The 22,572-nt window shown below is 49.8% G+C and overlaps 1 protein-coding gene across 1 annotated transcript; it reads left to right on the forward strand.

Moving 5' to 3' along the window:
* The first annotated feature begins 18 nt into the window (after positions 1 to 18).
* Positions 19 to 22,052, forward strand: LOC126543726 (uncharacterized). The gene is made up of 7 exons (XM_072284747.1): positions 19 to 262; positions 3,495 to 3,671; positions 6,806 to 7,133; positions 11,052 to 11,307; positions 11,817 to 11,885; positions 19,508 to 19,597; positions 21,170 to 22,052. Exons 1-7 carry the CDS (start codon positions 19 to 21, stop codon positions 21,269 to 21,271), a joined length of 1,266 nt encoding a protein of 421 aa, XP_072140848.1. The 3' UTR covers positions 21,272 to 22,052.
* The last annotated feature ends 520 nt before the right edge of the window (positions 22,053 to 22,572 follow it).

Here is a 22,572-nt window from a genome sequence, read left to right on the forward strand (position 1 = left end):
CCCCTTGGGGACACCCAAATGTTCCGCGTGGCGCCCGCGACCCAGCAGCGAAGCCCCGCGGCCAGCAAGGTGCTGGCGCGGGAGCTGCTGCGCAACGAGTGGCGGCCCTTCTACGCCGGATTCCGCGTCATCGGCCGCGCACAGCGGCTCCTGGGCTGCTGCTTCCTCGAGAACCTGGCCTCGGCCGATCCGCAGCGCGTGCGGGCCAAGAGGGCGAGCCTCTACCTGCTCTACCCGCTCTGCATATGGTGCTACCACTTGAGTAAGCCCGCACGACGACGAGAAACGTTTCACGTGGTCTGGACGAACTCTCGTAGTACTGCCATTTCATTTGCATGTCGGCAAACAGAAAGGGACACGTGAACGGCACTTCCAAGCGATATTTAATCCGTGTTACTTACGAGAGCGCACCTGCCGTATCTTGAAACTCGCGGAGAAACTTCGAGATTAATAATTTTTGCACCGATCGCACGAGAGATATCCCCCAGCGTGTACTTGTGACCCCCTGCCAGTATTTCTCTGTGCACAAATTATGCTGATATTTTTTATGCCCTAATCAACCAAAGTTAATAATTTAAACACTCTTTGTAATTAAAATAATTTTGTAGTGGAACAATCTTAATTCGGACATTTAGGCCACTACGGATTTCGTTGTCGCCTCTACGAGAAATCAGCAACTGCTGCTTGTCTGATGTGTTCTTGTGAAATTATTTCTCTTGTAACGCATGATTGATTCCCGTGTTACGAAACATTTCATGTCTTGCGTAGTTACGTAGTTTGCGTTCCTTTTTTCAGCCTGTAAAGGCCCGCAATGGGCTCACAGTATTTTGAAACAAGTGAAATAAGCAAATACACGTCTGCGCAAAATTGTTAGGTTTAAGAGGGGGGAACTTTGGGCCAGTTGGTCCGACATGTTTAAAGAGGAAAAGAACCGCGACTTCAGACGGGACGTGAGATGAAGTAGTGGAGAGGACGAGCGGTAACTAGCAACTGAGGTTGACTACCATGAAACACATAGCAGCAAAAGGACGCATCAGCGCGCAGCGTGCCTTGATATGATGCGTCCTTTTGCTGCTATGTGTTTCATGGTAGTAAACCTCAGTTGCTAGTTACCGCTCATCCTCTCCACTACTTCGTCTCACGTCCCGTCTCAAGTCGCGGTTCTTTTCCTCTTTAAGCTTGTTAGATTTACAATACACAATTTCACTCATGTAATTCTTCTGTTTTGCTGTTGATTCTAAGTAAAATCATGGTGTAAGATAATCTTTTTTTTTTCATACATGTGTGCATAAAATATGCGTGTATATGTAATAAAAATCACTTGGAAGTACAGCATATGCGTTCTGTCATTTTTGTTTGCTGCGCTGCCATACATTTAAGAAAAATTTTTGTTCTGGGCTTACCAGATGTGTCAAAATGCATGTGAAAGGCATAAATGCTTTTAGGCAAGTAGTCAACTGGTTTACATTTTGCCTAAGCAATGAGAAGATGGGGGGAGGAGGGGGGGGCTTTGAGATTAATCGATTGATGGGTTAGTCGCGACCACTTCCTTCAGCAGGATCAACCACTTGCAGTTCCTGAACCAAGTTTTAACAACAACTCCTTCGTTGTGGCTGTCGCTAAAGAAGAAGAAAAAAAACCCACTCAAGTGCACAGAAGAAGAACTGCGTGCCAGACTGCCGACTTTACACGCGAAGTCGCTGACAATGAAGAGCCCAGTGGCGTAACGTGCCGCTTCGTGAATTCGTAGACGGCGAGGACGCACGTTGGCAGTGTCAGTGTGCGTAAAAATAAAGTGCCGAAATAAGAAAGATGCTTCTAACAGCGACTACAACATTGAACGTAAGACTTTAAATACGTAGGTCACACTCAACTTTATTATTTGTTTATTTGTTTTTTGCAAGTCTTCTCTGGCTTAACGAGGCGTCGTAAAAACAAAGAAAACATACATATAATACACAAAGCATGCACACACTTGGAGAATCAAAACCATTTAGCAATACTCAGTACAGCAGCAAGTAGGGCTGTAAAAATAACGTGATAAAAATGTTTTGTGTGGTAAATGCTATTGAACAGCTTCATGAAAGCTACCAGGCTGAAATACATGTTCAGCGAGAAAGTTCCAGTGCGCTGAGACTGTAAACGGGGGAAAAACTGTTTCTAAGCTGTTTTTATTGTAGAACTTTCTTGTAGTGTGTTTGTGAGTGTGGTGACCGTTCGTGTTGTCAGGGGTTCTTTAGACAAAGGTGTGCTTACAGTGATTAATCCAAGCAAAATACTTCGCAAATATACCACACGGCCCTTTTTTTTTCAGCGTGGCGCTCGTGTAGGTATACTATTTGTAAGTTGGTGAGGCTATCCTTTTGTATTTGTTAAAAATATTCCAAACCGCTTTCCTCGGTACCATTTCTAAGCGGTGAATCTGTGTTCTCACGCAAAGGTCCCGTACTACAGGCACGTACTCTTACTTCAAACTAATAATTGCATTATCATTGAAGCTTGTAGTTTACCTTGAACTGTATAACCTGATTTAACTTCCTTCTCTAAACAGCTCAGTTCCCTTCCACTCTGTGAAGAAGGATGACCAACGAAGCTGTGTACGTGTGCCCCTTAATGGCGAACTGCACCTCCGCCGCGGGTCGGCCCGGCATTTCACTATCTTCGGGATCGACCCACGTACGGGGAGTGCTTAAAGCCTGCTTCACCTCCAGCGTGGGTCGGCCCAGTATTGAACCATCTTCGGATTTTGAAGAACCAAGTTGCGCATTCAAAAAATACAACCACAGGAAAAAGCGACGGAGACGGAAAGAGCGCTCTTTCCGTCTCCGTCGCCTTTTCCTGTGGCCGTATTTTTTGAATGCGCAACTTGGTTCTTCAAAGCAATGCCCCAACTAGCCCAGCAAGAAGTTATAAACTACCATCTCCGGTATTGGCTCATGTAAAGGAAGTGCTCAACGCTTGCGTCACCTCCGCCGCGGGTCAGCCCGGCATTGCACTATCTTCGAGTTTTTTTTTTTTTTTTTTCTACACGCGGACACGATAGTGGGGAAAGTAGCCCTTAGTAGCTTCGCTGTAAAATGCGCTATTTCTGTAGCGCGGAGGAATGACTTTCAGATATATGCAGTGAAATTCAAGTGACTAGTTTAAGTAACGCCAGAATATCTATTATTTTTTCCTATTTCTACATAAGTACGTGGCATAAGAACGTGGCAGAGTATCCTTGCGGTGTATTTTTTAAGAGCAGAGAGAGAGAGAGACAGCTCTAATGAAACGATTCTGCGGACATGTGTACAGTGTCCTACATATACTACTCTGCATGGGGGAGGGTATGAGGGATTGAAAGGCCCTAAAAGATAGATGTTTTATCGACGTTTCACTTCATAAGTATCTCAGTGCACCGGCGTCCTGATGTTTCGATGGCTGTGTTAAGATGTGCGTTTCACTGAACTAATAGAACACCACGAGATGGGTATGCGCGACGTGCTCGAACGCAGCGGTCGGCCTGACCTTGTTCGTGGACTCGGAGCGGCACAAGCACGCCATGAAGGACACGGACCGGCTGAATAAGACCATCTTCATCGCCTTCATGGCGGCGCTCATCGTGGAGGCTGCGCTCAACAACGTGCTCCTCTTGGTCCAGGCGCCCAAGTTTGTCGAGCTCTTGCGAATCTGTGGGTTCATCGAGCTACACACTGCTGTGCCTCCCTACGTGCAGCGACAGACAGTCCGCTTCGCATGGGCCATGGTGACCTTCCAGGTAAGGCGCTCATGTTGGCACTTGACCGCGCGTGAAAGGAAAATAAAGGAACCTTCGCAGATGTATGCAAATTTGGACAATTCCTGCCTCTAAGAAAGGCTTGCCATCGCCCCCACTATCCCCCAGTGCACATGAACAGAATACGCTGGCTGATTCTCTATCCTATATCACCGATTGGTATTTTACGGAAGACGTAATACTGGAACCTTGGCCAGACAGCAAATGCAATTTCAGAGCAATTTGCACATTACTTGCATTCCTGCACAGTACGGTTTCGACTCGCGGTTGTGAAAGTTCATCTTATAGAATTTCTACTGACACCTTCTGTACACATAATCATCATCATCACTCACAGCCCTCTTTGTTTTCCATTTCTTTGATCCCGGCGCATAGCAGCAGCTAGGGTAGAGCTGTCTTCCTCAAGACGATCTCTCTCATTCCTTAAATAAACTTCCATACCCAAGACTTTGCAAACACTTGCCTATGTCTGGTGAAATTTCCTCGCGATAGCCAAGTCTCTTTGTTCGCTTCATTATATCCGAACATTGCACTTCCACACTGTAAGCTACGTCCAAGGCGTGTTCGTGTATGCTGCATGCACTGACCTTACAGCGCCGGTACCACATTGTACTATGACCTCCATGGTGCCTCCTCGATGACGACTGCGGCGCCACACGTTGCCGCTGCGGCACGAAAACAGTTGCGGAGCAGTGGAGCGGCTGATTTGAGTTGGCAGCACCTCGCGACATCGCCGTACCCGTAACAATATATTGATATCGTCACGGGTACGGCGTCCAATCTAACGCTACAACCTGTTGAAACTTGGAAATAGCTGGACGTCGTAGTAGCCACAAGTCGCACGCCGGATCCGTGGACAGATCGTACCGTGTGCCTCATGCGAGCAGACGACCAGCCCTAGATGGAAGCGAGGAAGCAGCGTCCCGTGGTGCTGTGCACAAGTATCCCGATCTCTGACGCCAATAATAGTCGTGGAGCTGGCGAACGTCACAGAGAGCCCAAGCAGCCACTAAACGCGTAATATTGTTACGGTGGGAAAAGAGGACAATGTCGACGACGGTGAAGACGACGAAGTGGCAACAGCCTCTCGGGATTCTGCTGATGTTTATGTATCTCTTGTAAATACACCGTGTAAATAGTTTTATATCCCTCACCTACACCAAAATATCACGGGTATGTCACCTCTTCCGCTTTCCTCCTCGCGCTCTCTTCGCTATCGCCGTCTTTCATTCCCCGCTGCGCTCCGCGCTCGGTCTTTCATCCTTGGCTGAGCTTGTTCGCTCGGTTACGAGGGACGCCGACGCTCGGGGCGCCTACTATAGCTGTGCTCTAAAATAAGTACTCATACGCTCCGGCCGGGTCGCAAGCGCCATCGGCTGCGGTGGCCACTGGATTCATGGGCGGGTGTCATCGGAGCCGCGCGCCAGTGGACGACGCGCCTTTGTGAACTGCTGGTCGCTAGCTGTGAAGTGCTTTTATTGACAATGTTCGTGCAAAACTAAGGAGCGTCGTGCAAATGAGTTCATCTTGTACTTCCTGATGACGATACGAACTTTTGCGACCGTGCATGCATGCATGCAGGGACGCCGAATCTGGCCAGAGTCTGCACTGCGCACGGTCGCTCGCGCGCCCGTTTCATATCTGTACTGCGCACATGCGGCAAGTAGGACGGCCAGGCGTAATGTCATTATTTATGGGGTGCTACGTACCAAAACCACGATCTGATTATGAGGCGCGCCGTAGTCGGGGACTCTAGATTAATTTGGGCCACCTGAAGTTCTTTAACGAACAGCCAGTACCCCGTGCACAGGCGTTTGCATTTCGTCCCCATCGAAATGCGGCCGCAGCGGCCGGGATTCGATCCCGTGACCTTGTGCTAATCAGCGTAACGCCAAAACCACTAAGCAGCTACGGCCAGTGGCCAGGAGTCGTATACGAAGGATAGCAGCGAAATCACACCGTGTGTAGCAGCAGTCTGAACATACCGGCATGACGAGGCATCGGTGCGCGGGTTGCAGCTGTCTCCATCGTAGCACAGAGATGGCACCGCAGCAGGCGAATCGTTCGTTTCCCCCCGCGGAACACCGACAACAGTTGGTTGACTTCCCTTTCAACACGGCTCGGAATAAAAGGACACCAAGGGAGAGCAACACCATTTGCCCGCACCATTCTGTTATTTCTTTCGCACTCACTTTTTCGGGGCTGCCAGTGCATACGTTTTCATGTTCTACTTGCAGTGCTGTCAATTTCGAACCCGCTGCAGTGAGGGGCCCCAACTGAAAACGGTTCGCTACGTGTGTACTACGGCAGTGATTCCGACTGGCACGCAGTCATCGGCCTCACTTTATGTAGGATGACGACGACCACGATTCTGAGGCCGACGACACGCTCGCAATTAGCAGGCATATTCAGCAACTGGCAATTCAACAAGCGTGCTCCTCAGATTGTTGGGCCCACTATTATGCTTTCGGGTGGGCAGTGTAAGTGACATTAAAATCGATCCTAATTAATTATGCTATCGGTCACATTGGAGCACTTACGGTTTTACTCCGTGATTATCAGATATATACAGACTCATCAAAGTATAAAAGTGAAAGACAAATATTCAAGGGGCACTTACGTGGATGAATGCGAAAGCATTGCGGCCGCGTCAGGAGAAGTGCCGCGACGTGACCAATGGTGTTTGCCACAAGGTGCGCACAGCGCAGGGTCGTGGGTGCGAGTGTCTTAACTAGCTCTACCTAAATAACTGTGCCTTAACACCTTAATTAACACCAAAGGTCGTGGATTCGACTCCCACCAAAGGTCGTGGGTTGGAGCGCCTTAAAGAACTGCGCCTTAATCCCAAAGATCGTGGGTTCGAGTGCCTTAATTAACTCTGTCTTACTTAACTTTGCCTTAATTCACCTTAATTAACGCCAAGGGTCGGTGGGATCGTAGACTTTTCGGACAACGACGTGGTCACGCCAACGCCGGATTTCCCGCACCACGAGCCATACAGTGCTTTCGCATTAATATTTCCGCTGTCAGTGGACCAAGAGCGGAGCAGGAGGGACGGAGCAGTCTTTTCAAGTGTGTCTCCTCCCACGCAGGTTGCCGCCATCATCCTGAACGTGGCCCTGAACGTCCACTCGCACTTCGGCACGGTGCTGCTGGCAGAAGATGGTCGCCAGCTGGACCCGCTTGTCATGAACCTAGCCGTCAGCAATGGGTTCGTGGGTGTCGTGTACCTGTCCGCCATGTGCCTCAGCACTCGGCTCCTTCTCATGTACATCTCCAGGGCCGTCGCGCTCTACCTGGGCTGCATCTACAGGAACCTGGACCAGTGCCTGCGATCGAGGAGCACTCCGGAAAGCAGGTGGACTTTGTGTTTGAACAAGTGATTTGACGGCACACACGGTGGTGCGCAATGTTCCGTGCAGAACAAACTAATCTTAGGCCAATCGGCGCTCGTAAGTGTACGGTCAGGACAGCGCAGAAACGTATTCGCTCATTTCAGTCTTCATCAAATGCTTTTTATTCTGTCTGACACGCATGCTAGGATTGCACGCACTTTGCCCGCGGTTGTTGAAAGCAATATGTTAACCCACGACAGAAGCTTCACTGTTGCTATACATTACTGCGATAAAGGGACCGTATGCCAAGTATGCCAGCGCTGCTGGAGGCGTGCAGTGACGTGGTGTCGACCTTACTTCGTTAAAGACACTTCAGCCGAAAAAAGATACAATAACAGATCGACTGAATAGCTGCAGAACGTCTTATTGATAAGGAGAACATGGCCGATCATTGCCATGCCAGTCTTGTATGCTTCTTACTTCACAAAATACAGCACTGTAGTTGTGCATAATGCGAAAAAACCCAGTTTAGGGAAACGTCTAAAGCTTAACGGGGCTTGCGACAAAATCAAATGCAGGCACAGCGCCAAATGGCGTTTCTGTGTGCCGTTCGAACCGTGACAAAGGAATTGGTACTGCAGGACGTCGTGCCTAGAAGTTTGAACGCGAACTTACAGCGGTGACTCAGAGAGGTCGCGAGACCGACTGGCTTCGAAATTAAACGAGTTTGGGCTTTTGCGATTATTAGGCAGCATGAAAGACGGGGCAGTGAGGGAGACATGAAAACTGAAGCAGGTGGACATTTGTACCCAGCTCACCAACGTCTGTGTCTGATATCGTGCATACGTTCTCATCTCGTTGCTATTAATTCAATCGCCGTCCGCTCAAATTTAGCTTGCTGCGGCTCTGGTCCCTGAAACGTTAATCCCGCTCGCGAAACGAAAGAGGAAGCTACGCGTCCCAGTGATAAAAGTGAGGACGTGCGCTGTTTTAGCTGACGCTGAAAAGTAAAGTTTAGGAGAAGTGGCCCATTCCGTTTAGCCGTACAGTTTGTGGCGACCGGCGGCCGCGTAGACCGGTGCAGTGTCGGCCTTCCGAGAGAGAGAGAGAGAGAGAGATCCGAACGACAGCCCGTGCCGACGCGTGCCAGCAGCACCTGCCTCGTGTAGACGCGAACGTCTGCGTAATTCTGTTGCGACGCAGATGCTGCTGCTGCCGCTATAAGTTCATTCTCGGGAGTCGGCTAATCCTGAACTGCAGTGCCAGCGGCGGCAGCGAAAAAGAACGAACGTCGGCGCCAAAGCAGGCTTCGGTTGGCAGGACACGTTTGGTGAACATTTCTTCACTGTGACATTCGAAGCTCTTTACCTGACCAAGGTCTCGAAGCCTTCTGGCCATAGGACCGGACAATAAAGATACAGATAAAATTGGTAAATTAGTATTTTACTCCAATTAAGCGCCCTGCTTTATTCAAAGACAAATCTTAACTAGCAGTGCTGACCTTCTGGCGTAAGGACGAGAAAAGGAGCGAAATAAGCATTTTATAGTTATTATAGAAGTTTGTTTTTACCGCCAAATGCCAGTGACGAAGGCGCGCGCACGTTCACTCGGAAAACCCGCGAAGTGGCAAAAAGAGAGAACTTGTAATCACAATTCTCAAACCTCATTATAATTAACAATTTAGCGTTTATTGTTATTCGCCAGAAAATGACAAACACAACTTGCTGGCGATCGATTTCATTTTGTAACTTTTACCGACAGGAAATACGGAATATGACCACATCTTTTATAAGGCACATTAGGGCGTCTTCAACGGCAATAAATGTGTTCGCAACAGACGAAAAGTTATGTAAAAAAACCATCGATGACGATCGTGAAACTAAGCGAATAGTTTTCTGCTACCGCTAAATTATCTGTTAATGTCCGTATATCGCAGAAATTTAAGGAATGTACCAGCATACTTTGAAATTCTTGTACTTAAGGCTTTAACGACGTTTCCGTGTATGTTATTGTTTCAGGACGAGTAAAAAACAAGCTTTTGTCGAGTAATCTTTCTGTACTCGGCTTCATACACTCGGTGCAACGCTGTGAAGGCCAGGCACGGTCACCAGAATGGATCACTCCGCGGGCGTTCTTTCATAAGAACTTCGCTGCGCGCCAGCAGCATTTGCTCGGCGGGTTGCCGAGCAAATGCCGCGGCGGGTTGCAAATAAATAACGCTAAAAATAAAAACAACGAACAGCAAAGCGATATAAGACAACGTGTTAGTAGCCGCATATAAGTACGTGGTTTATTTATTTCTAAGATATTTTCCTTTTCATTCGTAACTGAGCCTATACTGTGAAGGACATTTTCGCAAAAATTGGTCAGAAAACGCCGAACTGTTTCTAGGCGCGAACGCAGCCACTGCGATAAGCCTATCAGCCTCCATAGCGTTGCACCAGATGTGTGAAAAGGAGCATTATCGTTTCTATTTTGCATGCTTGCGAGCGCAAAGTTTCGACGAACTACTAAGATGTTGTGACTAACGTCTCGGAAAGCTTGCCGCACTTGTCTTCTTACTGACGTCTTGTGCAGGGGATGGATACGGGCGACAAAGCCCCACCGTCGACCGCAGCACCTGAATGCGCGAATGCGCGTGCGTCTAGTTGGCGTTCGACGAACGCGTCGAAGGCCGGCGTGGCACGCGATGGCCACGCGGAGGGAAAAGCAGTCGTAGCATAAACTCGAGCAGGCGACGATTCGTCCCCGATCGATAAAGTCTTTTCTCTCTCTCCCCGTTTCGAGGAGATGCCTCGTCGGCCGCGAGGCGCCTGCGGATGCGTCGGCGTGTAACTGCAGTGAAGCCGGCTCTCGGGAACAAGCCCCATAGCCCAAGGTTTTATGGAGAAGAGCTTTGCGAAGAATAACGGCCTGCCTACGGTCCGGCCGCCATCGGGAGGGCCACCGCGGGGGCCGGTCCGGAGGTCTCTTCGGGCCGGATCCAGCCGCGGGCCGTAGTTTGGGGCCCCCCGGTGTAGGCGCTGTGGTCTGTGGTGGCGCTGTGGCGAGTGGGTGCAATAATGAGATTAGCATTCTCAGCCTGCTTTACAGGCTCAAGTAAACATGTCATCAGCAATGCAGTGCGTCGCTACATTGCTTGAATGTTATATATATATTCGCACTGATGCCCACAGTCGCCGTGAGATAAGTGCTTCTGCCAGAATTTTAATGCGCATTGGGAGTATCAGAATAAAGCTTGTTGTTGGGCTGGCTGGTGCGTGCTTTATACACCGAAAAAGACGCAAAACACCAAGGAAAAGACAGGCGAAAAGAATGGGTGCCAACTATCTTTATTCTTAGAAAACAGCGTCACATGTAGCCAGCCACACATGCGCGGGAAGTTTCTGCGTGTAATACCAGCCTAGATCGGTCAATAACAAGACACGTGCTAGTTTATAAAAGCATCTAAAGAATCCAAACACAGAATCGCACAACACCACAGACGTATCGCTAACACAGGTATCTTTCTTTCTTTTCATGTATTATGCCTCCAACATTTATCGTGGAAGCACCTCGTTACTTCTGCCCATTACGCTCATACTGGTGAATCTGGCCTCGTATGATTTGCAATGTACCGTATTCTTAACAGAAAGTTAAGAATAACAATAATGTATTCTTCACAGAAAGTTCATGCACTGTCGCTCAGTCATCAACACATCGGCCAAACGCCCCGAATTTTATAGAAAAAGAAATTACGTCGACCCAATGGGTATCTTAGGATCTATTTAGAGCGAATCTACAGTGAAGTGGTTGATCAAATGCCACAAACTTGTTCCTCTTGTGCAAGACGTGTCGCAGCAGAGCGAGTACGCCCGGCAAGTCTGCAAGGCGGGGAGAGCTAAGAAAACCACCTACGCGGTGGCAGAAGCATGTTAATTACGCGGAGCGCGCGTTCGCAGGAAAGTGCTGCTGGTGGACCACATGCGCGTCCAGTTGGCGCTGCTGAAGAACTGCGTCGACTTGGCCAGCTCGCTGCTCGGTCCGAGCCTGCTGTACGCCTACGCGTACAGCGTGGCCATCCTGTGCGCGGCCGCTTACTACACCATCATCCCGGAGCTGGAGTTCCGCGTCCGACTCTTCTTCTTCTTCTTCGGCTCGCTGCACTGGCTCAGCGTCCTGCTGCCCACCGTCACCACGCACCGCATGAAGGGAGCCGTAAGCCTTCGTGCGGCTATTCCGAACACGAGATGCGCACATACTGGGGCCATCGATCAGAGAAATTACCTAAAATAAGAATTTAAAAGGTTTTTCTTTAAATGGGGTTTTACGCGACAAAACCACAATTCTGATTATGAGGCACGCCGGGGGACTGCGGATTAATTTTGACCACCTGGCGTTCTTTATCGTGCACATATAAACCTGAGTACATGAGTGTTTTCGTATTTCGCTCTCATCGATATGTGGCCGCTGTGGCCGGGATTCGACCCCGCGACCTCGTGCTTAGCAGTTCAACGCCAAAATCACTAAGCTACCAAGGCGGGTAACTTAAAAAAAATAGATTGAAGCCCACAAAGTTTACAACCGTACCTTAGCAGTTACAAATATAAACAACATACCATGTTGGAGTCTACAGATAAGCGCATGAACGTCAAGTAACCAAAAGCTGTTTCATTTAATTTTTGGCTTGAAAAATGTGGCATGATGGACACGCTGTTATATTTCAGGTCATCGATTTGCGGAGCGCAGTGCAAGGAGTGTCAATGGCTGATTACTCCGACGACCTGCTAGCACAGGTTTGTTCATTGTGGCTTGCGTCGTTATAATGTCTTAGCTAAATTCTACCTGCTCACAGATTAGCAACGGTTTATATTAAATAATCGAGAGCAGTGAACGTTCCCAGTAACACATTCAAGAGTATCAACGATATTCTTCAATAACTCTACTACTTCAAATGAAACACTTAATACCCCTGTTGTTACACGGGCACTCGAACGGCCGTTAAGGGAAACGGCAGTTCGCCTTAACGGCAGTTAGGCGGAGTTGCACGGCAGCGCGAGCGCCGTGGGAAATCCAACGGCGATTGACTCGCGGGTCTCCGTTCCGCCACCGTTTCCGTCTGTTTTCTCGTGAAATAGGCAAGATGGCAGATCCCAGCAGCAACGTGTCCCCGCTGCAGGTGAGCGCGCCGGCGCAAAAACGCTTTGCCTGGACAGCGTCACTGACTCATTTACTTATCAACTTGTGGCAGGATTACTTTGCCGAACTGCGAGCTCAGAAACACAATGCGCCCGTGTACACAAGGATGACGGCACTGTTCAACCAGCTCTGTGCAGTCAGTCTGTGCAGCGAGAGGGTGACGCACTGGTGTAGGGGTGTGCAAGCTCGCATGTTCGTATCCTCCCATGCTAGTGAGGGACACGAGCTCACGATGTAGGCAAATGTGGAACGGGTCACGCGAAAGTTGGCCTTGAAATCTTGATCCGACAACGTCGGCACGGTGGTGTCGTACTAAGACGGTCGTCTGGAAAGCGTCCTCACACTCCTTTGCCTGGCAGACATCACCACAGAGAGTGCAGCGAGGATGCGACATCGCTTCTCGGCCGCCTTCCGCTTCTTCTTGATTGACGCTTTCTTAATGCGCACAGCTTGCGGTTCAGCCCTTTTTGCAGACAAGGCCTCGTAGTGCGCAACCAGGAGAGAGAGAGAGAGAGAATAAACTTTTTTATTCGGTGAATGAAGCTTTGGAGAGGCGTCCTCATTCCAGGATGCCTTGAGCTCGGGCCGCGTCCTGGGCCCTCGCAATCAGCCGTTGCTGATCCTCGAGGTCGGAGCTGGCCAAGGCTCTCTCCCAAAGCTCGTTAGTGGGGTAAGGGTCCGGAGGATTTAATGGAGCCGCTCTGCAACCCCCTACTATGTGCCTGAGGGACCCGGGCTCTGCGCAGAAGCGGCATTGCGGAGAGAATTTTGTAGGGTCTATGAGGTGATTTCTGGTTGGGTGGGGGAATGTATTAACCTGTAGAGCTCGGAGGCATCGCTCCTGCTCTCTAGGTAGTGACTTGTGTGGGGGTGCGTATGTTCTGCGGGTGAGCTTGTAGTGTTGTGTGATGTCTTGGTAAGAGACTAGAGGGTGCATGCGCTCGGGTTCAGATTCCTCGGCGTCGGCTCGGTGGGTCAGATCTCGAGCCACGTGGTTGGCGACCTCGTTGCCAGGAATGCCTTGATGAGCTGGCGCCCAGATGATCATGACTGATCTCGTTGGCGGCTTTTGATTGATGATCCGGAGCGTAGTGGTATGAATTCTGCCGCTAGCAAAGTTGCGGCACGCCTGTTGGGAGTCGGTCACTATGACTTCAACCTCTGTTTGGGAGAGCGCGAGGGCTATGGCCGCTTCCTCGGCTTGGAGGGGATTGTTTCGCGTGAGTGAAATGCCGCTCCGATGTTCTTTGTTGACGACTATGGTGGCTGTTGTGGCTGCGTGTCTGGAGTAAGAAGCCGCGTCCGTGTAGGCTGTAGAGGGTAAAGTCCCGTATCGCTTGTGTATGGCCAGGGCGCGGGCCTCCCTTCGCTCTGCGTGGTGCACTGGGTGCATATTGCGAGGTAGAGGACGTACGGTGATGTTTCTCCGGATGGCATGGGGTAAGCTCACAGTCTCAGGCGGCGGATGGCTCAGAGGGGCAGAGAGCCCCAGGCGTAAGAGAATGGACCTCCCTGCTTCCGTAACCGCCAGCCTTGTTCGTTGACTGGATAAATGTGCCTCGATCAGCTCCTCGGCCGTGTTGTGCACACCTAGTCGTAGTAGGCGTTCTGTGGAAGTACTGGTTGGCAGGCCCATCGCCTGCTTATATGCCTTCCTGATCATTGTGTTGATTTTCTTCAGTTCCGTCTCGTTGAGTAGTGCGTATGGAATAGCGTAAGTTATTCGAGACACGACGAAGGCTTGGACAAGCCGAAGCGTGTCCGCCTCCCCCATGCCTCTTGTCTTGGTTGTTATTCGCCGGATCATGTGCGTAACTTGGGCTGTTGTATTCTTAAGCTTTTGAATTAATATTGTATTGGTGCGATCCGACTGGAAAACCATTCCCAATATCTTTACGCTCTGAGACGGAACGATGGTGTGTCCCTCCAGTTGTATGTTGATAGTGGGCGAGTCGGATGTGTGCTTCTTTCGAGGTGAGACCAGGAGTAGCTCCGACTTTTGGGGGGCGCAGCTGAGCCCGCATGACTTAGCATAGTCGCTCACCACGTCTGCAGCTTCCTGCAAGCGGTTCTCCATTTCCCCTATGGACCCTGTGGACGACCAGATGGTAATGTCGTCGGCATATAGGCCATGCCGGATCCCTGGGATGTTATCGAGGAGCGGCGGTAGGCCTATTAGGGCGATATTGAAAAGGAGAGGGGATAACACTGCGCCCTGTGGTGTGCCGCGCCCGCCCAGTAGGAAGGGGTTTGTGGCTTTGTCCCCGACCTTTAGGATGGCTTTTCTATCTGAGAGGAAATCTCTGATATAGGAGTACGTCCTGGCCCCACAGCCCAGCGCGTTTAGCCTCTGTAAGATTGCTGTGTGCTTGACGTTATCGAACGCCCCTTTAAGATCTAAGGCGAGGATAGCCGTGGGGGAGTTGCGTGTCGCTGGTACAATCACCTCCTCTTTCAGCTGAAGTAGGATGTCTTGAGTTGAGAGGTGTGGACGGAATCCTATCATCGTTGTTGGAAGTTTCCCCGAATCCTCCAGGAATGGCTGTAGCCGGTTGAGAACGATGTGCTCTAGGAGCTTTCCTACACATGAAGTGAGGGAGATCGGTCGTAGGTTCTCAATGGCTGGTGGCTTGCCTGGCTTCGGTATCAGACGAACCTCGGCTATTTTCCAGTCCTCGGGAAGGTTTCCTGTCCTCCATACTTCGTTAAGATGAGCGGTAAGCTCTACTAGCGAGGGGCTGTCAAGATTTACAAGTGCCTTATTGGTAATTTGGTCCATTCCCGGGGCTGTGTGGCGTCTCAAGCCCATTATCGCCGCTGTTACCTCATGTAGATGAATGTCCTCATCTAGGAGCTCGTTAGGGGTGCCGGTGTAGGGTGGCAGAGGCTCCGATGTCTGTGTGGGGAAGTACTGGGCTTTGAGAGTCAAAAGGAGGTCCGCCTCGTTTCCAGGAAATTGGTGAATTACTCGAGCCATATTGTGGTGGGATTCCGTTTTGCTGCTGGCCGGGTTGATTAAATACCTCAATAACTTCCACGTCTTGGAAGTACTCAGTCTTCCTCTCAAGCTGTCGCAGAGGGATAGCCAATTCTCTCGGCATAGCGTGGTAGCGTATTCCGCAGCCTCTTGTGTGAGTAGTGCTATTCGCCTCTTGAGCTTGCGATTTAATCTTTGCCTTTTCCAACGCTTCAGCAGGCTACGCCGGGCTTCCCACATGTGGAGCAAGCGAGCGTCGATGCTTGGAGTGGTGGTGGATGTTTCAAGCATTTTGGTGTGCGCCTTCACATCCTGGTGAAGCTGAGTGATCCACTCCTTAATTGACTGAAGCTGTTGGCTCTGGTCGTTCGCAGCTCTTTCTTCTCTTATCTCCCGCAGCTTGGTCCAATCCGTGAGGCGAGCCGTGCCTATCCTGGCTTTGTATTCGAGACCATGGAGAGTGGTGGCTAGCAGCGCGTGGTCGCTGCCTAGGTATTCCTCCAGATTGGTCCAGCAAGCTTGGGGGATACTTCTGGTGAGGGTTAAGTCGGGGTTCGTGTCTCTTTGCACACTTGTGCCGAGCCTCGTGCTATTCCTTGGATCGTTGACGAGCGTGAGATCCAGGTCCTCAATAACTTTGTGAAGCATGTTTCCCCTGGGGTTGGTGTACGTATAACCCCAGAGGGGGTGGGCTGCATTAAAGTCGCCCACAATTAGAAGCGGATGGTTGCCGGCTGCGTGCGTGGCTTGCTCTAAAACCAGTTTGAGGACCGATGGCGCGCTTTTCGGCCGACAGTAGACGTTTAGAACAAACATGGGACCCTTTTTCTTTGTTGCCTGTGGAATAATTTCGAGCAGAATGGCAAGCGGTTCGGATTGCTGGAGGTGGTGTTGAACGGCCACTAGCTTTTTACTGACCAGGGTGTGAAGGCTGCTCCCTGTATCGGTGCCATAAGTGACGTATCCGGGTAGGCGGACGTGTGTGTTCGTTTCTTGCAGTGCGATGATTTCAGGTGGTCTTGTTGATGTAGCGATGTATTGTATCAGTGATCCATACTTGTTCTTGTAGCCCCGGCAATTCCACTGCCACACCGTGGTTTCGCCTGGGGAGCCCCCGCGCTTACTGCATATATGTTGGGGCGGAGCCATCTTGGTTATCAAGGGGTGGTGATGCGTGCACAAGATGGGGTTCTGGGGAGCCCAGAGAATCTGGCAATTCTGGTAGGGTCTGATGAGCTGTTTTCTTGGGGCGCCGGCTTTGACGAGCTTCCAGTGCTAGTATGCGTTCCTCTAGTCTCATGATGCGTTCCGCCAACTGAGTGTTAGAGTGTTGTTGTTGAGTTGCGAATTGTTGTTGTTGTGCCGCTGACTGTTGTATAGCTGTGAGTTGTTGCTGCATAGTAGCTTGTAGGGATGTCTGAAGGCTCTGAATAGCTTTTGCTACTACCTCTTCTACCTTCTGGAGAGTGGCATATTGGACGGGTATGACTCCCTGCGGTGCAGTGGGCTGCGCGGTTGCTCGTTGTGGTGTCGGATTTGAAGTGACTGTGTGAGCTGGCTGCTCTTCCCGTTTCCGCTTCTCCGGGGGTGGGGTTGAAGTGTTTTGTGTAGGGGTAGTGCTATTTCTTCCAAGCAATTCATCTTTAAGTGCTACGAATTCTGCGTGTACGCTAGTGATTTCTGATTTGAGTTTTGCGTTTTCTTCAGTGAGACGCCTAATCTGGGCATGTGCCTGTGCCAGTTCTGTGTCAAGAGTGGGGGGACGAGCTTTGGGAGAAACAACCTGTGCCCAGCTCACCTGCTGCGTGACCTGCGCTGCACCCTTGCTTCCCCTCCTGCCGCTTGCGGAACGACCACGGCTCGAGGTCCTGCCATGGGATGGCGTCCGTCGTCGCGATGAGGTCCTTCGCCTGGAACCGGAACCGGAACGCGGCCTGGAACTGCTCCTCCCCTGGACAGCTCCGCGTCGTTTCGGGGACCGCGACTTGCGGGATGCTGAGTGCTCGCCACGTGGCCTCGGAGACGAGGAGCCTGCTCTCGGGGTCTGCTGCGGTTTCCGGCGGTTGACGGGCGGCAGGAACCTGTTGGGGCAGGTTTTCGCTGCTGTCGGGTGATTCCCGCCGCACAGAGAGCACCGAGGGTGGCACTCGTGCTGCTCCATTGCTAGCGAAGTGCCGCACTCTCTGCACTTGGGTGTGGCGGGGGGCCGCGGGCAGACGTCCTCTCTGTGGCCTGTCTCGTTGCAGGTTCGGCAATGCGGCACGGTTCTCTTGTAGAGGTAGCACCGCAGAAGAAGGCCGGAAAATTCGATGTAATATGGTACTGTTTTTCCCAAGAATGTGATCACCATGGTGGTTGTGTTTCCCAGTCTTCTACATGTTAGCGCCTCGTATCCGGGAGATTCAATGCGTTTAAGTAACATTTCGGGCGTGGTGTCGTGATCGATGTTGTATATTACCCCTTTGCAAGAGTTATCGGGGGAAATTCCGTATGATGCAATATCATATGTTGTTGCATCAATTGTGATTTTTTGCATCTTGCTTAGTGCTGAGGCCGTAGCTTCTGAGGCAGTGCTCAGAACAAGGATGTTTTGGTCTTCGTCGATGCGCATTTTGAATCCGGTGGCGCCGATTTGTAGCTTTGCCTCATTTGTAATGGCGTCTACTAACTTCCCTGGGCTCACCTTGTTGAGCTGCAGGCCGTTCCGTGGACGAACCGCCAACTTGTAATCATCGGCAGGAAGGGGGGGTTGTCGGGGCTTGCGCATCGCCGGTCGGCTGTGGCGGAGAACGGGCTTCGGTGGCGTTCGGGAAAGTTGGGGCGTGGTCGAGCGTGTCTGCAGCCGACGGCGACGGGCACGACTGGTAACATTGATCCAAGGCTCACTGTCTTCTTCGTTCTCCTCAGCAGCCCGAAGAAGTCCTTGGGATTCGCGAATTTCCATGTCCTCGTCCTCCGGGGCCCCGGTAGACGATTGGTGGGCTTTGTCGGCGTCGGCATTGAGCAGCGCGTTCGCCATCTGCAGCGGTGCGGCGGCCGAAGCCTTTGCTAGGCCTCGCCACTAGCGAAGTAGGTTTAGCGGGGCGGCCCCGCGTCGAAACTTGATGTGGCCGTAAAATGCAAAATATAGCACTTACACCCTCAAGTTTGGTGTTGACGTGCTCTGGCTGACTTCAGGCACACGATGATGACGTAGAATCTGGATGCGGAGGTGATTTCGCCGAAAATGTAGCTTCTGTGCGGAGCAGATGTAGAGCCCATCCGACCCGTCGCCACACTTCGTCGTCTTCCGCAACCAGGAGAAGCAAATCGGGTGGGCGATCACGGTCGCATTCATAAGCGGCCGGCTAAGCGCCATTCCTCAGCTGTTCTCGGATGCGCGTCGCAAAGTTGCACCACGTTAAACACTGCACCTACTGAATCGCGCAGATGGTCACTCGCGGTACGAAAGAAAAAAGGAAATGCACAGTGGTGCTGCGGTTAGTACAAGCGATGGAACGTGAAATGGGACGCTTCACCACGTTGAAACCACAATAAACGCAACCATTTTGCAACGCAATGGATCGAATTGGATCCAGAAACAAAATGTTTTCGAGTTGGCGAGGTAAAAAGTTCAAGAGTCACGTAATAACTCGTTGCAACGGCAGCGCACCTACTGAACATGGAAAGTGCCGTGTGAGCGCAGCCACCACCGTTCCGTTCCCACGGCCGTTGCGGCGTTCAACTGCCGTTTGCGTTAACGGCCGTTGCAAGTGCCCGTGTAACAGGGGTATAAAAGACATTTCAACTGATGAAAGTGTCACTGTCGAGATGTTCTTTCTCTACTTAGACTGAACTACCTGTCTACCGAAACAAAAAAAGAAAGGAAAGAGAAAAGCCACCCTTAGGAGGAGGCTGGGCAAGCCAGAAAAAAAAAACGCAAAAACCAAAAAAGATGGCGGACGGCACCTTAGACGTCACCAGCTCGCCGTGACGTCACGGATTTGACAGTGTCTGCTCAGGCACACTTAATTTTTAATAGCGTTTTGAAAGAGTACTTCATTAGGTTGAACTGATCAAGTACATTTCTTGGGCGTCCCTTCAAAGTGCGAATGCGGCTTGCTTTCCTTCCTATTCAAGGCATGATTTGGTCGCAAGGTCACACATGAGGCAGATGCGTCAGACGAGCGCGAAATGTGCTTTCACGGCATGCGTTCACCGAGATCTCAGGCAGTAGGCGCCACTAGACATTCCTATTCGCAGCTGCGGATGATGCTGAACAGCATGAAGCACGACGACCTCAGGTTTACGGGCTGCGGGTTCTTTGTGGTGGACCTGTCGACGTTCGCCGATGTGAGTAACGACTGTGATTCCTTGTTTTTCGCTTTGGTAATTATTATAGCGCATGAAAAAGGTCGGTGTATTTCGTATAATGACGTCTGGGTGACATCGAACAAGGGTGTGGAAAACAAAAGTATATAAAGGGCACGAAAATAAGAACGACATGACGACGCGATGTGAAGCCTTAATCGCGTCAAGTACATCTTCGATCAAGCTGCTCAAGAGCGAGATGCATTGCAATTGAGCCTGCATGTACTGCGTGTCGCTAAAAGCTAAAATATATACGTAAAACGATAAGGCTTTCAATCCTGGTATTCTCGCTGTCACCCGGAACCGTTTCACCGTTGTGTTAAAACGAATGTTTATCTAATCGCACATACATTGATATCATCGCGTCAGTATATATGTGTAGATATGGTTGAAGAAACGAAGGGGCACACTTTAGAAAATTGCATGTTTAATGGTTCAACGTGCCGGCCAGGGTACGGCCGAAACTATTAAACATGCATTTTTCGTAAGTGTGCCACTTCGTGTCTTCAACTATACCTATGCACTGGGCCTACGAAACATTTCCTTGAACTATATATATATATATATATATATATATATATATACACCCACTTAAGGATACGAACCTATTGCTATTTCGAAGCTTTGTTCGCAATGTTATGGTGGACTCGCACAGAACTGCGGCAGCTCGGTTACTTAACACTTTTTACGTCACCGCTTTAACGTCACTTCATGGGCTTGAAAAAACAAGTAAGCTACTGGGTACCGACCATAGTGTACTTTATTTCTTTATATTTATGGATGGAACCATAAAGAAACTGTTGCTTTACTTGCTTAATGTTTCGTTCTTGATTGTTTGCTTTTTTACCCCTCTTTATCTATTGTTGGGCGCGCTCCAGTGCGGCTAATCTCCGTCGTGCGGAGGCGGCAACAAAACGACGTGGCGTGCACTCCGAACATCATTTGGAGGGCATCTCGGAGCCATATCGCGCACCGCTCCCCCGTTGGGCGACTGCACCGCGACGCTTGCCAGCGGAACGCAACACCGCGCGGGACAGCAAAGATTAATGGAGAAGCGTTGATTTTATGCTCCCTCTCAGAAAGAGTCCATACGGTATACTCACCGAGGTGACTCGGTGGCTATGGCGCCGTGGTGTAGGGCTGCGAGGTCCCGGGTTCGATTCTCCGTCGCGGCGGTCATTCCAACGAGAGCGGAACGAGAAAACGCCCGCATACCGCTCGGCTCGGGTCCAAGTTAACTCGGAGTGTTCAAAATGATCCTGAATCCCTCCGCTACGGTGTCCCCTATGGCATTCTGAACTGTTACGGGATGGTGAACCCCGCAATTTAATTTCGCAGCCCGGGTGCATCTGTCTTCTACGTTTAGTCTTAAGCTGGATACATCGATAAAATCGCACTTCTTCACACATACACAACTGGCTGTGATTTGACAAGTGCCTTTAGATCGAACGCGAGAGTGATAGCAAGCCCTACTTCGCACATTTGCTGAAAATGTGGCGAAGGTTGCAACTACAGTGCACATTCCCACACATGTGTTCCCCATTCTATTTTCAGATCATGGGTGCTGTCATCACGTACACCGTCGTGTTGGTCCAGACGAACGAAAGCTATTTGAGGGGTTCGCTTGAACAGTGCACAAACCATACAATCGCCTAGAAAAAACACCTAGAAATGCAAAGCATGCACCGTGTGCAAGCAGTACGAGGTCCCTCTAAACCGCAACGTGAGCAGGAGCCTGCTCGTTTTCTAATACAGAACAAGAAGTGACGGCACCATGCCTATGTGCATGTAAAACCAACGAAAAAACACCAAACAAAAATAATGACACAGAAAAAACAAAAAGTTACGCTTGGTGCTTGTTTCAAACCTAAATGAAGACGTTTTCAATAAACTTAAACGTAAATTTAAAGGAAACTTAACTCGAAACACGGTGCTCTATGTATGTAGCACACTTGTACGCCTCTCGATCTCCCCCACTATTTCTCGCTTCTATATTTTAAGCGCTGTAGGAAGTCTGTACACGTGATTAAATAAATTAATGCTGACAAGTATCAAATTCTAGCTGCTAATTCGCCATGATTAGAAATGAATGATTCAGACGTGTGTGCCCGACACAAAATACGCACGAACATTAAACATAAACATTATCAGTGGTTACAACTTGACTGATTCCAGGCAAGGTTGGGTTACAATAGAGTGGATGAGGATGTTGCTGTCAGTGCAATAAAATCACAAGTGATGGTAATGTCTGACGAATTGTCCGGCAAGCTAGTCCGTCAACCTACTAGAATAACGCCATCCGTGTCGAATATTCTTCGTCTGCTGCTAACATCTGAACCCGATTTTATTTCTAAAGTTACATGCTTATCTTAAATTATCATTTACTGATTACTTTTCAGATGAACACTTCATGACCTTAAACATTAAAAATATATAAGTTTATTAGAGATTACAAGAACGCTAACTTTGAGACAATTAACCGCGAGCTCTGCACTTTTATAGACATACTTTTTAACCACTTCAGCGACCGTAGTGTTCAATCTAACTGGAGCATGTTTATAGGTAGTGTCGCTGAAATTTTTTTTAATGCGAGGGTAAATGCCTCAGGGCATACAAGGGTATGGGATGGGGGTGAATAAGGATGATTAAATGAATGAAAAAAGATTTGCTGACCTAATGAAGTCCAAGAGGGATCGATAATGCGGTTCCTGCGTCCAAGCAGTGTCGCTGAATTAACCAACAAGTGCATCCCTCTTCACCGTCTAATTTTAAATCGCAATGCACCATGGTTTAATGTTAGCCTTAAGCGGCTAGCAAACGAAAAAAAGGCGGCTTTATAAATTATCCCGGTTACGTCCTAGAAACATGAGCTGGGAATCGTACAAACAGGCTTCCGAAGAATACATGACCTCCCTTAAAAACTCGAAGCAGAATTATCAACAAAACACTTTACCATG

This window comes from Dermacentor andersoni, chromosome 10 (assembly GCF_023375885.2).
Source record: "Dermacentor andersoni chromosome 10, qqDerAnde1_hic_scaffold, whole genome shotgun sequence".
Taxonomy (NCBI): Eukaryota; Metazoa; Arthropoda; class Arachnida; order Ixodida; family Ixodidae; genus Dermacentor; species Dermacentor andersoni.

Coding starts and splice junctions, on each gene's coding strand:
- LOC126543726 (XM_072284747.1), top strand. CDS start 19: ATGTTCCGCGTGGCGCCCGCGACCCAGCAGCGAAGCCCCGCGGCCAGC. Junction 11,886..19,507: donor CCGACGACCTGCTAGCACAG/GTTTGTTCATTG, acceptor TCCTATTCGCAG/CTGCGGATGATGCTGAACAG. Junction 19,598..21,169: donor ACCTGTCGACGTTCGCCGAT/GTGAGTAACGAC, acceptor TTCTATTTTCAG/ATCATGGGTGCTGTCATCAC.